At 41.4% G+C, this 12,222-nt stretch overlaps 1 protein-coding gene across 1 annotated transcript in view; it reads right to left on the bottom strand.

The window, feature by feature from the left end:
- szt2 (SZT2 subunit of KICSTOR complex) overlaps positions 1-12,222 on the bottom strand; it is a 221,123-nt gene that overhangs the window by 129,752 nt on the left and 79,149 nt on the right. Inside the window, exons 36-39 of the mRNA XM_078560851.1 lie at positions 8,962-9,040; positions 2,536-2,721; positions 1,762-2,055; positions 216-525 (exon numbers count right to left, since the gene is read on the bottom strand). Of these exons, the coding sequence (XP_078416977.1) occupies positions 216-525; positions 1,762-2,055; positions 2,536-2,721; positions 8,962-9,040 (869 nt within the window). The remainder of the gene's footprint in view (positions 1-215; positions 526-1,761; positions 2,056-2,535; positions 2,722-8,961; positions 9,041-12,222) is intronic.

Below are 12,222 nucleotides of genomic sequence, written 5' to 3'. Positions count from 1 at the left end.
TAATTAAGCTGCCAATAACAGAAGCAGATATTCAAACTTCCACTGAACTCTGTCAATAACACTAAGTCTTTCCTTCAATTTCAATTCCTTTTGTGTCCATCTCACAGATTAAGAATTAGTCAAGACTGGGATTATAACTGAAATCACCTACTTAATAGTTGAACACTCTTGACTACTGAGTAAGCATGTGAATCAAATAAAAAAGATTGACACACCTGTACTGCCAGGTATAATGGACTGCACAGATTCGGCGAGACTCACAGCAGAAGAGGCCTGTGATGGCGGATTTGCCACTTGTACTTTCTCAGATCCTGGGCTTGAATGCAGTAGGGGCGTGCTGGTTAGGGATCGCTCAGGCTTGATCACTGTAAATACGCGATCATGTTGATCAGACTGGCTGATAGGGAGGCAGCTTTTCCCATCCATGCTCTCCTCAACTAATTCAGCTGATGCAAAATATGCTCCATTAGTCACTGCAGCTATTCCCATTCTCTCAGATGTTGACTTGTTTTCCTCTTGCGAGATCTGCAAAGCAGAGACCATGGTGGGGCATGAACAACAACTGATTCAACCCGTATCATTCATAATCCATGAAATTAATATATGAAAATGGCAGACAGGGGAGTGCAAGCAAGTCGATCCAGCTGGTCCTGTACATTACGGTGTAACTATAAGCATTGCAAACTCCAGAACCCTCCCACCCATCAGCCACCATGTAATAGAAGTGAGAAAAGCCTAGAGGAAAAAACCTAAGGCCAATTGAGGGGGAAGAAAATCTAGGAAGTTCCTCTCTGACTCTCGAAGACAATCAAAATGAGTTCCAGAGCACTAGCTAAGTGACTCATCACCTAAGACCCCTCCCTTTTTTCCGTATGCAGTGATACCAGCCACAGCCAGGGACTTGTCCATGTCCATTTTGAATGCCTGCAGTGAATATAGACTTACTGTATAAGCCAGTAACTTTTTCAAAATGTTGATGATTCTCTCCAGAAAAATACGTCCTGAAATCTAACCTGGTTTTCTTCTTACATAACATACACATTCCCCAGTTTGCCCTGGCTTAACTAATACTCTATCACATCGATGCAATCTAGTCCCTTCATTAGTTTAAAAACCTCAAGCAACATACAAATGTACAAATTAGAGCAAGAGTCGGTCACTCGGCCCTTCGAGACTGCTTTGCCATTCAATGGTTGATCTGATTGTAACTTCAACTCCACATTCCCTCCTACCCCTGATAAACTTTCATCCCCTTGCTCATCAAGAATCTTATCAAATCTCCCTGAAGTCCATACTTTGAGAGTAAAAATACTCCATTCTCTCAGCCTATTGTAGTAAATAACAACTCTTAAACAGATTATCAATCTAGTGGACCTCTTATTTACATTAATACTAACGTGCTATCGGTGTGTAGGCAATTTGCTTATGATAATTTGCAATCAAAACTTAAAAGGAACATTTTTTTTAAAAATAGGAATGTTTTCACCTGAAGCTATGCTAACTCCACGGTTACACATCAAGTTTCTATTGCACTACAATTATATCAAAAATCCTATTGGACTTGAGTAAAATAATTTTAACAGTATGCATTGGAATGCACAACTTCTAACCCACTTGTCACAGCAACAGCCAACTCCATTAGAGTTCACTGATCAACCGTACAAAAAATGCTCTTTGTACTACTATTTTAACCAACTAAACCCTTAATTTCAAACAAACAGTCTAATGAGCCGATTATCAGCTGGTCAGAAAAACATTTACCTGTGACTTCTCTTCATTTTTCTCTCCCTCAATCACTGACGATGCTGTCACCATTTCCATTTGTTTACTCCAGTGTTCCTGCCGCTGATGGCAGATCAGAGCTACCTCTGCATCTGCACTCTCATCACATGCCACTGCCGCACACCCACTTTCCAGGCTATGCTGAGAGAGTTCTGTGGAAAGTTTCTGCACTGCTTCTATTCTTTGTGCATGCAAGCGACTCACAGACAGATAGTAGAAATTGTTTGCCTCCTCATTGAGGTGGTACCCTGGAAGATTCATGCGTTTAAACTCCTTAAAATGAAAACATGGAAAATGCAACTGTTAAAACTAAAATCATCGGAAAAGTAATTGATCACTAAACATATTTGTTTCGATTAGCTAAGATATAGGGTGTTCCTAATCATTAGCACATTCACACACTGTCAAGAGTTAGTGATAGCAAGAACTGCCTGTCTGAGAGAGCTAAAAGAGGGCTTTCCTCATGAGTGATTTCAAGAGTTATTCCGAGGAAGAGTAAACAAATTATAGTTACGTAACAATTGTATTTTCTTCAAATCAGGGTTTTTAAATTCTTGCCTAACACCCATGTAGTTTCAAAATATGTAATTAGTGCCTTAGTGGTTCCCTTCCTCCCTCCCATGCCGGTTTGTATGTTAGAAATAATGGCCACATCTTGCTGCATTTTTCTTTTGATCAGAACGGTTCTCTATAAATTACGTTTTAAGAGTAACACACTCTACTTTTCCAACCACACCTAAAGTTTCTTCGCACCTCTTTAAATTTCTCCAGTGATTGCTCCGGACCAAAGACAAACTTTAAAGGAACAACTTCGCTGTGGCATCGTGGCCTGCCCTTTGAATTTAACACATGATCAGACACTTTCTGTAGGGTAGCTAAAGTAATATTTGTTGAATGGCGCAGAGCTGAAACAATCTCATCTTCCAGGAGCCAATGGATCTAAAGAACAGGTGGCATTACAGAACAAGTTAGAAAACCACAGATACCAGTGTAACTTACAGAAAATAAACTTTACGAGGGTTTTATGAAATTCATGTACTGTATTTCTTAAAGGTACGTTAAAAAAAGCAGAAGCTAATCATTCACAGACTATTTTAAGTAATGTGAAACTTAAACATCCATCATAGTGGTGCAGAACCTGAGTGGATCATTAAAATTGATCAATAATTGCACTGCAGTTCAATATCAATGAAAGAACCAACTAATTGGTATCTCAATCACGTTTTCATGTTTCACGTGTGAGCCCAGAGTTACTGTTAGCGGGTTGTACAACTGAGGACATCGCAGACAAAGTCAATACTTTCTCATCTGACAGACAAAGGCACACTTTAATAAACACCAAGAACATGAATCTTGACTGATCTTTACTAACTGAGCCACTGAAGAAAATCCTCAACATGCTTTTAAAGGGTCTTGTGCCCTTACTACCACACTGGGAATGTTAAGATAATTTGAGTCAAACAGCCAGCTCTAGCCCCTGGAAATCTCCCTTCACAGCTGGATCTCTCATTACTGTTTGACAACAGTTTTTCTTAAAATTTACCCAGTGGCATTCAAACAAATGTTCCTGCTTTTGACCCATGTTATTGATTATTTTATTATGCATATGCAGGAACAAAGTAAGAAATCAAACAGGTGAGACTAGGGATATTACTATGGCTTTGTGAATTGGTTAATCAAGGTTTGTGGGGTGCATATGACTCTGAGGCCATTGTTTGGACACTACAAATATAGGCTTTCCACTTAGTGTTGAAGGCCCTGACTTTTGGCGCAACAGAGTGATGCGCAGCTATGCCCTCTCCACCTAGAAAAACACAGAGGCACAAACGTGCACCATTTCAAACTACCACATCCAATCCTACTCAGAAGATCATGACATACCATGTACTTTCTAGCAGCCTCTATTAGATAATGTTGGATGGACATGGTAACAGTGCACTTAGGAAATCATAACATAATAAAACGGAAGTCATGTTTGACAATTCTATTAGAGTTCTTTGAGGCTGTAATGAGCAGGGCAGATAAGGGGGAACCAGTGAATATAATGCATTTGGATTTTCAGAAAACATTCAATAAGATACCACACAAGAGATTGTTACACAAGATTTGGGCTCATAAGATCAGGGGTAGCAGCGAGCATGGAATGTGGATTGGCTAATGGGGGTAAAACAGAGAGCTGGAATAAACAAGTTATTTTCAGGATGGTAGGGTGACACTAATGGAGTGCCACAAGGATTATTGTTTGGACCTCAGCTACTTACAACTTATATCAATGACTTAGATGAGGGGGCTGAGAGTAATATGCCCAGGTTTGCTGACGTTACAAAACTAGGTGGGAAAGTAAGCTATAAGTAGGGCACAATGAGGCTGCAAAGGGATTTAGGCTGAGTGAGTGAGTGGGGAAGGAGGTGGCAGGTGGATTAAGCTGTGGGGCAGTGTAAAATTAGCCACTTTTGTGGGAGGAATGGAAGGGCAGAATTTTTTTTTTTAAAAAGGTGAGAGACTAGTAAACGCTGGTACTCAGAGGGATTTGGGGATTCTCATAGACAAATCACAAAGTTAACATGCAGTTACACCAATCAATTAGGAAGGAAAATGGTACATTACCCATTATTGCAATGTGAAGTGTAAGAGTATGAAAGTCTTGCAGCAATTGTATTTACATTTAAATTTTAAAAACTACATTTTCTACTATTTTTACTACAATTATATAGGACTTTGGTGAGACCTGGAGTAGTGTGTAGAGTTTTACTCTCATTAACAGAGTCCTTGACTTAGAGAGGGGGCAATGAAGGTTCATTAAATTGATTCCTAGGATGAGAGGGCTGTCTAATGAGTAATGAGATCTTGAGTAGAATCATAGAATCACAGTGCAGAAGAGGCCCTTTGGCCCATCGAGTCTGCACCAACACGTGAGAAACACCTGACCTACCTACCTAATCCCACTTACCAACACTTGGCCCATAGCCTTGAATGTTATGACGTGCCAAGTGCTCATCCAGGTACTTTTTAAAGGATGTGAGGCAACCCGCCTCCACCACCCTCCCAGGCAGTGCATTCCAGACCTTCACCACCCTCTGGGTAAAAAAGTTTTTCCTCGCATCCCCCCCAAAACCTCCTGCCCCTCACCTTGAACTTATGCCCCCTTGTGACTGACCCTTCAACTAAGGGGAACAGCTGCTCCCTATCCACCCTGTCCATGCCCCTCATAATCTTGTACACCTTGATCAGGTCACCCCTCAGTCTTCTCTGCTCCAATGAAAACAACCCAAGTCTATCCAACCTCTCTTCATAACTTAAATGTTTCATCCCAGGCAACATCCTGGTGAATCTCCTCTGCACCCCCTCCAGTGCAATCACATCTTTCCTATAATGTGGCGGCCAGAACTGCACACAGTACTCCAGCTGTGGCCTCACCAAGGTTCTATACAACTCCAACATGACCTCCCTACTTTTGTAATCTATGCCTTGATTGATAAAGGCAAATGTCCCATATGCCTTGTTCACCACCCCACTAACATGCCCCTCTGCCTTCAGAGATCTATGGACACACATGCCAAGGTCCCTTTGTTCCTCAGAACTTCCTAGTGCCAAGCTGTTCACTGAATACTTCCTTGTCAATTATTCCTTCCAAAATATATCACCTCACACTTTTTAGGGTTAAATTCCATCTGCCACTTACCTGCCCATTTGACCATCCCATCTATATCTTCCTGTAGCCCAAGACATTCAAACTCACTGTTAAACACCCGGCCAATCTTTGTGTCATCCACAAATTTACTAATCCTACCCCCCCACATAGTCATCTATGTCGTTTATATAAATGACAAATAATAGGGGACCGAGCACAGGTCCCTGTGGTACGTCACTGGACACTAGCTTCCAGTCACTAAAGCATCTTTCTGTCATCACCCTCTGCCTCCTACAACTAAGCCAATTTTGAATCCACCTTATCAAATTACCCTGTATGCCATGTGCATTTGCCTTCTTTATAAGTCTCCCATGTGGGACCTTGTCAAAGGGTTTGCTGAAATCCATATAAACTACATCAACTACACTACCCTCATCTACACACCTGGTCACCTCCTCAAAAAATTAAATCAAATTTGTTAGGCATGACCTCCCTCTGACAAAGCTATGCTGACTATCCCTGATCAAACCCTGCCTCTCCAAGTGGAGATAGATACTCTCCTTCAGAACTTTCTCCAATAGTTTCCCTACCACTGATGTGAGCCTCACTGGCCTGTAGTTCCCTGGCTTATCTCTACAACCCTTCTTAAATAGCGGAACCACACTAGCTGTTCTCCAGTCCTCTGGCACCTCCCCCGTGGCTAGAGAGGAATTAAAAATTCAGGTCAGAGCCCCTGCAATCTCCTCCCTTGCCTCCCTCAGCAGTCTGGGACACAAATCATCCGGACCTGAAGATTTGTCCACTTTTAAGCCTGCCAACACCTCCAATACCTTGTCACTCCCTATATCAATTTGCTTAAGAACCTCGCAGTCTCTCTCCCCGAGTTCGATACCTTCATCCTTATTGTCTTGGGTGAAGACGGATGTGAAGTATTCATTCAACGCTCTAATGATGTCCTCTGGCTCCACCCATAGATTGTCCCCTTGGTCCCTTATGGGCCCAACTCTTTCCCTGGTTATCCTCTTCCCATTGGTATACTTATAGAATATCTTGGGATTTTCCCTACTTATACCAGCCAGAGCTTTCTCATATCCCCTCTTTGCTCTCCTAATTGCTTTCTTAAGCTCCACCCTGCACTGTCTGTACTCCACTAATGCCTCTGCTGATTTGCTTCCCTTGTACCTGCTAAAAGCCTCTCTTTTCCTTCTCATCGTAACCTGACGATGGACTTACATAATCTCATTGAAAAGTATATTTTTTTTTTAAGAAGTTTTGACAGGATAGGTGCAGAAATGCTGTTTCCCTTGGCTGGAGAGTGCAGAACTAGAGGCCAAAGTATGAGGATAATGGATATGGAGCAAAACATGGATATGAAATTGGCTGAGTGACAGGAAACAGAGAGTAGTAGCTAAAGAATGTTTTTTGGACTGGAGAAAGGTTTCTAGTGGAGTTCCCCAGGAGCTAATGTTAGGATCCCTGCTCTTCCTGCTATATATTTATGACCTAGGCCTTGGTGTACAGGACACAATTTAAGAATTTGCAGATGATACAAAACTTGGAAATATTGTGAGTAGTGAGTAGGATAGTGCAGAACTCAAAAGGCTTGTGGAATGGGCAGACAAGTTGTAGATGAAATTTAATGCAGAGAAGTGTGAAGTGGTTAATTTTGGTACGAAGAATGCGGAGAGATGATATAAAATAAAGGGTACAATTATAAAGTGCGTGGGGGAGCAGGGGAACCTGGGTGCATATGTGCATAAATCATTGAAGGTGGTAGGACAGGTTGAGAGTGCAATTAATAAAGCATACAGTATCCTGGGCTTTGTTAATAGGGGCATGGAGTACAAGAGCAAGGAAGTTATGTTGAACTTGAGGAGACACTAGTTCAGCCTCAATTCGAGCACTGTGTCTAGTTCTGGGTGCCACACTTTAGGATAGAAGTGAAAGCAATAGAGCGGTTGCAGAAAAGATTCATCAGAATGGTTCCAAGGATGAGGAACTTCAGTTATGTAGATAGATTGGAGAGGTCGGGACTGTTTTTCTTGGAAGAGAGAAGGTTTGACAGAGGTATTCAAAATCATGAGGGGTCTAGATAGAGTACATAGAGAAAAACTGTTCCCATTGGTGGAAGGATCGAGAACAAGGAGGCACAGATTGAAGGTAATTGGCAAAAGAAGCAATGGTGACATGAGGAAAAAATCACGTTCATGCAGTGAGTGGTGAGGATCTGGAATGCACTGCCTGAGAGTGTGGTGGAGGCAGGTTCAATTGAGGCTTTCAAGAGGGAATTGGATTATTATCTGAAAAGGAAGAATATGCAGGGCCAAAGGGAGAAGGCAGGGGAATGGAGCTAAGTGAATTGCTCCTTCAGAGAGCCAACACAGACACAATAGGTTGAATGGCCTCCTGTGCTGTAACCATTGTGTGATGCTGTGGATTGGTCATACAAGTTGAGGAGAAATGTTCTCAGTCAAAGGGTTGAGAATCTTGGGCATTCTCTACCTAGAGAATTTGGATGCTCAGTTAATGAGCATATCCAAAAGAGCTTTTTGGTCACTAAGGGAATTAAAGGATATGGTGGCCAGGAAAGTGGACTGAATCCAGAAATTCAGTCATGATCTTACTGAATGGTGGAGCAGGCTTGATGAGCTGAATGGATCATGCCTGCTCCTACTTCTTATGTTTTATGTAAAATCCATCTCTTTGGCTAAGCTTTTAGTGCCCTCACCTAATATCTCCTTTGGTTTGGCATCATTTGTGTCAGATTATACTTCTGTGAAGTGCTTTGGCACACTTTTCTATGATAAAGGCGCAATATAAATACGAGCTTTTATTGTTACATATGATGCAAAAACAGGAAACTCCACCCCTCATGCCTTGTACTAGTCACACACTCCTTTTCAATATATGACCTGGTTCAAGTCAGAAAAGATTCATACAGCTTATTATAGGCTTCTCTTGTGCACAGAGATGAAGTTCCAGGGCAATATGCCAAGGTTCATTGGAATAGAGTTAGCTTACTTACCTTGGTTATTGACCCAAGTTTTTTTATATAAATTTATCATCTGCACACATTAGGATAGGTTGACCAACTCCAAATAAGCTGGATACAAAAGGCACTTTTCTTTTAACTGTTATCTCACAAGAACTACATGATCTTCTCCAATTAACTAGTTTTAAAGAGCTAAAACAAGGCCAATGAGTGAGGATGTTATTTGAAAACATTAGCAGAAACGGTGATTTCTTCTTGGTCCTCGTGGGAGCTTTTATTTTTCACCCTTATTAGCTGTAGTAGGGACAGTAAGAAACACATAGGAAATTCTGCCTTTTGTTAGGTACCATACAAGAAAAAGCAGATGGATGGAGAACTTTATACGGCTTTTGCTGATTGCACTGAATCGTATTACAACACTGGGTGAAGTTCCAAATTCCTAGATCTATGATTTCTGCACAGTACTGATACAAAGGGAATTAATGGAACGTGTGTACCTTACTAAAACACTCAATAGGCTGCTTACAACTCCATAATTACTGTTTCTTGACAGTACCTCATTCATTGTAGCGAGGACAGCTTGTTTGTGCAATGTGGGCAGCTTGGACAGTGGGTCACACAAAGCCTCTGCAATCCTGAAATACAGTAACACAAAGCTCAAGGATGAGGAGTGATCTACTTAAGACAGAGATCAGTTAAAAAACATACCCTGTAAACACCAGGGAGCAGATTTCCTGCGCCTGGGTTATTGGACCGTCTTGTCACAATGAATACAGGAAAATCTGTTGGGAAGGAGCACAAGCCTGTTAGAAAAACTGCCCAATTTCCATCCATTCATTAAGTGCTCCACCCTACGCAATTCTCCTGGAATCTCAGTGCTTCGGAGGTCCTATAGCCTCAGATGCAAGAACAGGAAACTCCACCTTGCATAGTCACATACTCCTTTTAAATATGTGACCTGGTTCAAGTCAGAAAAGATTCATACATTATAGATTCCTCTTGTGTACAAAGATGAAGTCCCAGAGCAATATGCCAAGGTTCATTGGAATAGAGTTAGCTAACCTACCTTGGCTATTGACCCAAGTTTTTTTTATATAAATTTATCATCTGCATTCACTAGGATAGGTTCTTTGACCAATTCCAAATGAGATAGATACAAAGGGGACTTTTCTTTTAACTGTTATCTCACAAGAACTACATGATCTCCTCCAATTAACTAGTTTTAAAGAGCTATTTTTTGAAAAAAATGCCCTAATAGTGTAAAAGAATGAAGATAAGCTATTGGTGATTTGAACTGAAGACACGCCCTAAGGGCCCTATGCACCAAAGGAGTGTTCCATAAGCAAATTAGTAATAAAAAATATAAATATAGAGATTACTCAATGAGGCAGCCTACAATTTTTTTCCCTCTCGTTAAGCGATTAGCAGAGTGCCTTTCACAATAATGGGATGTCCGAAGACACAGTCAATGAAGTGTGTTGAACTGTAGGCAAAGTCCCACAAATGATGAGATTCAAGGGTTAAGCTGGCAGTATGGTGCAAGTGCAGCAATACTACAGCCATAAATAACTAGAATCCTTCAAGAATAAAAAAGGTTGGTTAAAGAGAGAGGCTACATTTAACCAAAATAAGGAGAAAAATACTTTCAAGGAACATCAAGGCAGCAAAGAAAAATAAGGCATCAGAACTAGAAGCAATTGTGCCAGTGAGGAACTATTAAGTGGTGGGAGTTTCAGAAACAACCGAAGATGAGAATAAATATAACATACAAATTAGGATGAGTAGGCCACTCAGCCAATCAAAAAATCATGGCTGATCTGATTGCAACCTCAACTCCACATTCCCGCCTACCCTGATAACCTTTCACCCACTGCTTATCAAGAATCTATCTAGCTCTGCCTTAAAAATATTCAAAGACTCTGCTTCTACTGCCTTTTGAGGAAGAGGGTTCCAAACACTCATGATCCTCAGAGAAAAAATTTCTCCTCATCTCTGTCCTAAATGGGTGGCCCCTTATTTTTAAATAGTGACCGCTAGCTCTAGATTCCCCCACAAGAGGAATCTGCACATCCACCCTGTCAAGACCCCTCAGGATTTTATATGTTTCAATCAAGTCACCTCTTACTCTTTTAAACTCTAGTGGATACAAGCCTAGCTGTCCAACCTTTCCTCATAAGACAACCCATCAATTCCAAGTATTAGTGTTGTAAACCTTCTCTGAAATGCTTCCAACGCATTTACATCCTTCCTTAAATAAGGAGACCAATACTGCACACAGTACTCCAAATGTGGTCTCACCAATGCCTTGTATAACTGAAGCATAACCTCTTATTCAATTCTCTTCACAATAAATGAGAACATTCTATTAGCTTTCCTAATTACTTGCTGTACCTGCATACTAGCCTTTTGCAATTCATGCACTAGGACATCCCTCTGCATCTCAGAGCTCTGTAGTCTCTCACCATTTAGATAATATGCTTCTTTTTAATTTCTCCTGCCAAAATGAACAATTTTACATTTTCTCACATTATACTCAAATACATTTTCCCACATTATACTTCTCACATCCAGGGTTTAAGAGCATTTGGAAAAGGACAGATTTGATAAAAAGGGAGGCAATGTCACCTTCTGTTTCAGGGACACCTTGGAGATGAAAGAAGTGATCCAGTGGGAGGTCGTTAGTTACAAAATGAAGTGCTCTGGTTAGAAGCCTCGAATACTAAAAAATCATCCAGGCTAAAACATGGGTCTGCTATAGACTCCCTGTGCAGAATAAGCAGGATAATTTACACTGTGAAAAAATGGGAAGGCTGTTAAAAAACAGGAAAGGTATTTTTGTGGGACACTTTAATCAGCCTAATTATAAACTAGGAAAAACCAAGGCCCAATATTTATGAGGGAGCGAGGGGCACAGCTGCCGGTTGATGCTGACAAGAAATCCCAGGAATTATCTATCACAGGAACTCATTGTAATTTTTTTCTCCCATTTCCCAACCGACAGCTGGACTAGATTGACAGGCTGGGTTCCTGTTGGATAAGAAAGCCAGGAGCTGAAGGGCACATTTCTTCCAGACAAACGCTGGCTTGAAACCTTGTTTATGCGAATCACCAGATTTAAAATTTGACAAATTCAGCACTGCCAAGTTCACGATGGATGTCTCTTATTGCTGGCGTTAATTGGGAATATAAATGGATGACAATTAATTGGAATTTTTCCAATTTGGGAAAAGTAGGATTTTATGGTAGGATTGGGGAGGTCGGAGCTTAGCAATTTGAAGGAAAGATCTCTGCTTGGAGGGGGGATGGGAAGGAGGCAGATCACAGGCCAGGTGGCTCAGAATTGGGGTTAGGGAAATAGGGTGGGGGGGGTGGGGCTGCAGGTTGGCTATCACAGCAGCGAGGAGAGGGTGCGATAGCCAGAAGCTTTGCTTGAGGGTTGGGGTGGTGCTGGAATCACTCTTGCTCCTCCTAGCTTATTAGGAGTACTCGAAAAACACTCACATGCTTGTGCAGGCTGCTCCCATCTCCATTTAGCCTCTGTGTTTCCAAATCCCGGGAAAAAACCCCAGCTGGACTGTGGGAGTATTATTTAAATATTATAATGAAGTGCCTTGCCTCTCTGAGACAGGATGCACAACATGCAACTCCCCAGCATATGAATGGTAGCAGGTGCATATTCAATAGGTTGGAGGTGCATTTTGCAATTTTGGTTTTTAAAATCTCCCAATGTGGCCTCATCCATTACAGGGGCATTGGGTTAGTACCAATCCACAGGAATGAGGGTTGTTAGATTGTACACGCTTGTCTCTTGACCCAG

The sequence above is a fragment of the Cetorhinus maximus genome, chromosome 17, assembly GCF_964194155.1.
Source record: "Cetorhinus maximus chromosome 17, sCetMax3.hap1.1, whole genome shotgun sequence".
Taxonomy (NCBI): domain Eukaryota; kingdom Metazoa; phylum Chordata; class Chondrichthyes; order Lamniformes; family Cetorhinidae; genus Cetorhinus; species Cetorhinus maximus.
This window is presented reverse-complemented; position numbering and strand designations above follow the sequence as displayed.